The sequence below is a fragment of the Nematolebias whitei genome, chromosome 5 (assembly GCF_014905685.2).
Source record: "Nematolebias whitei isolate Nwh7 chromosome 5, NemWhi1, whole genome shotgun sequence".
In the NCBI taxonomy this organism is placed as follows: Eukaryota; Metazoa; Chordata; class Actinopteri; order Cyprinodontiformes; family Rivulidae; genus Nematolebias; species Nematolebias whitei.
The window spans coordinates 2,718,133-2,722,525 of record NC_056502.1 but is presented as its reverse complement, the minus strand read 5'-3'; the positions used below and the strand labels follow the sequence as shown (position 1 = coordinate 2,722,525).

At 43.3% G+C, this 4,393-nt stretch overlaps 1 protein-coding gene across 1 annotated transcript in view; it reads right to left on the bottom strand.

Annotated features, from left to right (window-relative positions):
• The window catches only part of dgkb (diacylglycerol kinase, beta), a 101,958-nt gene that overhangs the window by 49,634 nt on the left and 47,931 nt on the right, over window positions 1-4,393 (bottom strand). The window contains exons 15-16 of the mRNA XM_037676513.1: window positions 3,465-3,538; window positions 2,744-2,818 (exon numbers count right to left, since the gene is read on the bottom strand). Of these exons, the coding sequence (XP_037532441.1) occupies window positions 2,744-2,818; window positions 3,465-3,538 (149 nt within the window). The remainder of the gene's footprint in view (window positions 1-2,743; window positions 2,819-3,464; window positions 3,539-4,393) is intronic.

Here is a 4,393-nt window from a genome sequence, read left to right as displayed (position 1 = left end):
CCATCCATCCATCTATCCATACATCCATCTATCCATTAACCGTCCATCAATCCATCATCCATTCATCCATATTCATCCATCTATCCATCATCAATCCATCCATATTCATCCATCAATCCATCCATCCATATATCCATCAACTGTCCATCAATCCACCATTCATCCATCCAGCCATCCATCATCATCCATCCATATTCATCCATCCATCAACCATCCATCCAACCATCCATCTATACATCAACCGTCCATCAATCCATCATCCATCATCCATCCATCATCCATATTCATCCATCTATCCATCCATCAAACCATCCATCTATCCATAAACCATCTATCATCCATCATCCATCCATCCATATTCATCCATTCATCAACCATCCATCCATCCATCCATCATCTTCCTCTTGTTCTGACTCAGGGCAGCAGCTGGATCAGGGAGGTCCAGACATCTCTCTCCACAGCCTCTTCCAGCTCTTCGGGGAGGACTCCAAGGTGTTCCCAGGCCAACAGAGAGACATAGTCTCTCCAGAGTGTCCTGGGTCTTCCCTGGGGTCTCCTCCCAGTCGCACATGCCCGAATTTACTAGATGAACCATCTCAACTGGTTCCTCTGGATGTGGAGGAGCAGTGGTTCTACTCTGAGTCTCTCCTGATAACTGAACTTCTCCCCCTGTCTCTAAGGGAGAGTCCAGCTACCCTGCAGAGGAAACTCATTTCAACCTCCTGGATCCATGATCTCATTCTTTCAGTCTCTACCAGAGTTCATGACCAGAGGTGAGGGGAGGAACGTAGACCGACCAGTAAACAGAGAGCTTGGCTGTACAGCTCATCTCCCTCTTCACCACAATGGACCGGCACAGAGTTTGCAATACTGGAGACGCTGCACCAGTCTGTCTGTCAATCTCACGCTCCATTCTTTCGACACTCATGAACAAAACCCAGAGATACTTGAACTCCTCCACTTGAGGCAGAACCTCACCCTCGACCTGAAGAGAACAATCCACCCTTTTCTGACTGAGGACCACGGCCTCAGATCTGGAGGTGCTGGTTCTCATCCCAGATTCAGTCCACATCAGGAGAAACAAGGTCAGCCTGTGAAAGTTGGAGCTAAGCTTCACCAACTCCTCATGCATGCAGTCCAAACCTCGTAGATTGTTATTTTTCACTTTGCTGCTGCTTATTTATTTTTATAAGTCACAAAGACGCCGTTTTCAGATGTAATCAAAGCCAAACAAGGTGGCGGCACGACGCCGAGGCATTCCTGTGAGTTAAAACGCTGCTGGATGCAGACGGTGAAGTGAAGACGCCTCGTGCATGTAAATGATCTGTTCATTGTCCTAATCACGGTTTGAACCGTGGGAGACCCGGCGCTGTCCGTGCAGCGAGCCTGGTCTGTGTGCGTGATCACATGTGGCACGCTGAGATTTTCTCCTCCCTCCACGTCGTCACGGACTCTGCGCTCAGACTTGTGCAGCCGCAGCTCGTCCTCCTGCATGGCACCATCGTCTCCAGGATTTGTTATACGTGCACTCACCTCATTTGTGTGTGTAATTTGTGAGGGGAGCAGAGAGGAGAAGGCCTCTCCTGCATGTGATGGTGGTCATTACGTGTGAGCAGCGTAAACACAAATCAGCAACAAAACTGCAGAGCAACCATCTTTACTCTACTTTATGTTCTATTATTCCTTTGTTGTTTAAAGTTCGACAACTATTATTGTGACAAAAGCATTTATTTTAAATAAAGTGACTTATCAGAGAGTTATTACCAGATGTAATTATTTCATGATCAATTCAATAAATCAAGATTTTTTTGTATTTTTATGCAGATAATTTTATAGCATTGTAAAATGTTTCATCTTTTAAACATTACCCTACAAATTAAAACAAATAATACATTATTATATTCTTTATTATGTATTTTGCCAATAAAACTGGAAAATTGCTAATTTGTGTGACATTAGCAGGAACTTCAAGCATTTTGAGTTTTGCTCTGTTCTTTTGTTTTTCATATTTTGAATTATTTATTATTATCATCATTTAAATAATTTACGTTTGCTCGTGTTTGATGCATCACATTTAAACAAACTGGGTTAATAAGTTTATTTGAATTTTCTACTGACCGTGAAGATAAAGTAGTTTAAGAAAAAAAAAAAGCAAAGCACCAGACTGAATTTTAAGTTATTCAAATTAAATCAATATAATTGTTATAACTTTTTATATTCGTTAGATACGTTTTAAACAAACCAATGAAACGATATCTGTGGGTGGACAAAGACTGGAGGAGTAAATCCTTTTTAAGCAAAACATTTATCAAAAGTATCTGACAGGTGTGAAGGACTTTCAATCAGTGATGATATTCAATGATCATCAATAATCACCATCATTGATGTTCATGTGAAGGCTGGAGGGGTGCTGCGGTGCTGCAGCACTGATACTATTGAACTTTGTAAATCCACACTTATTGTATATGAACAATCACTTAACACCCCCACCCCCCCCAAATAAAAGTGGACAGACTAGCATTAGTTGATGTTTGCAAGATGTTAAATATTGCATGTCCAAATATTAAAGCATATTATTTTTCATATTTAAATAAGACACAGCATTTTTTTATGTTAAACTTTAGACGCCTAAAAAAAGAATAAAAATGAATTAAAGAAGTTCATCATATTCTACACAGTATTTCCAAAAACCTAAAGCTCTGGTTGATAAAACAACACTGGTGCTGTGTGCTTGTTACCGTACCCGGGCATGGGCCCGTTCTTGGCCAGGTTGTAGACCTGTCTTGGGTTCAGCAGATACTGGAACTTCCTGTAGATCCTACAAAAACAGACGCAACGTCCCAGAGTGAGAGCAGCACATGCAGCGTCTGATCCTGTCAAATCCGCCACCAACAACGACTCCATTAAATGTGCTAAAGAGGGAGATACTGGTCCAATCTGGGCGGTGCGTGTCAGTGGACTGGGGGGGGGGGGGGGGCAAAGCCTCCCTGAGGTAAAATCATTAGAAAGACTAATTCATTTTAATTTCAATTCCATTATATCAACTGGCTGAAGTCACATTTTGACCCATAATTTAAACAAATGAGGGTGGGCATAATAAGTAGTGAATATGTTTTAGTAATAACCCAATTAGGCCTGGTTTGAAGGAGGGGGACCGCTCAGGGACATGACGGGGGGGGGGGGGGGGGGGGGGGGGGGGGGAGGGGGTCGGGTTGAGAGGACTGCTACGTGGCAGCCAGCACTTTTAGTAAACGTTGCTGTTTTATTTTATTTCACTAAGTAAGCCAGAAGCCAACAGCATGCAGTCAGAGACTGAGCTGGAAGCTGGGGGGTGGGGGGTCAGACTCTGAACCCACGTTTGGTGAACCTGAGCCGAGCCGGGCCGAGCCGAGCCCATGGGAAAAGGCCATTGTTTCTGTCTGTGGCTGAGCGAAGCTTCATGTTGAGACAGCTTGTGTTCTTACCTCTCCCCCTGCTTGCCCCCGCTCTTCGGATTGACAAACACCAGCAGAGGATGAGTGCCCTCTATGGTTGTGATCTGTGTGGAAGATGTCAAAACAAACGCTCGGTGTTTGGAGACTGCAGGATGCTTCACAGGAATTCACTTCCAACACATACTCCTCAGACATTTGGATTCGTTTCTGCTGCCTGATCAGGGTGAGAACTCTGTTCCCTCGAAACGTTTCTCCTGATTCACGGCTGAAGTGGATTAAAGCGTGGAGTCAGACTGGACAAAGTGGTTCAGAATATCCTGATGCTGCTCAGTAATCCAGTAGAAACATCTATCAAAGTTAAGTCAGGTCCTCTGGACGGATTCAGAAAAATTAAAAACTTGTTGAAACGTTTCGTTTTTACTCCAAAAGACTTGGTCAGTCAGACTGACCGTCCCGAACTTTGTTAGATGGAGTCGGACTATCCTACATGTACAGAACTAATCAGAAGATAAACTTCAAGGAGACCTGAACAATGCTGATTAAATTTATGTTGCAAAACTTTGACTTTCTAAATAAATTTGGGTAAATTCAAGAACTTCTAATTATACTTTAAAATAGTTTTATTAATAGAGATGTTTTGATAAAATGGTCTAAAACATTGTTGGGAGTGTTAAAAGGCTGTGGCATAGAGGAACAGTGGTTAAAACTGTCACCTCACAGCAACAAGGTCACAGGTTTGCCTCCCTGCTTTCTGTGTCAAGTCTACATGGATAGATGGATGGATGGAGGGATGGATGGATGCTTGTATGGATGTATGGAGGGATGGAAGGATGGATGGAGGGATGTATGTATGGATGGATGGATGGTTGGATGGATGATGGATGGGGGATGGTTGGATGGATGGATGGATGGATGGAATGATGGGTGGATGGATGGTTGTGTGGATGGATGGTTGTATG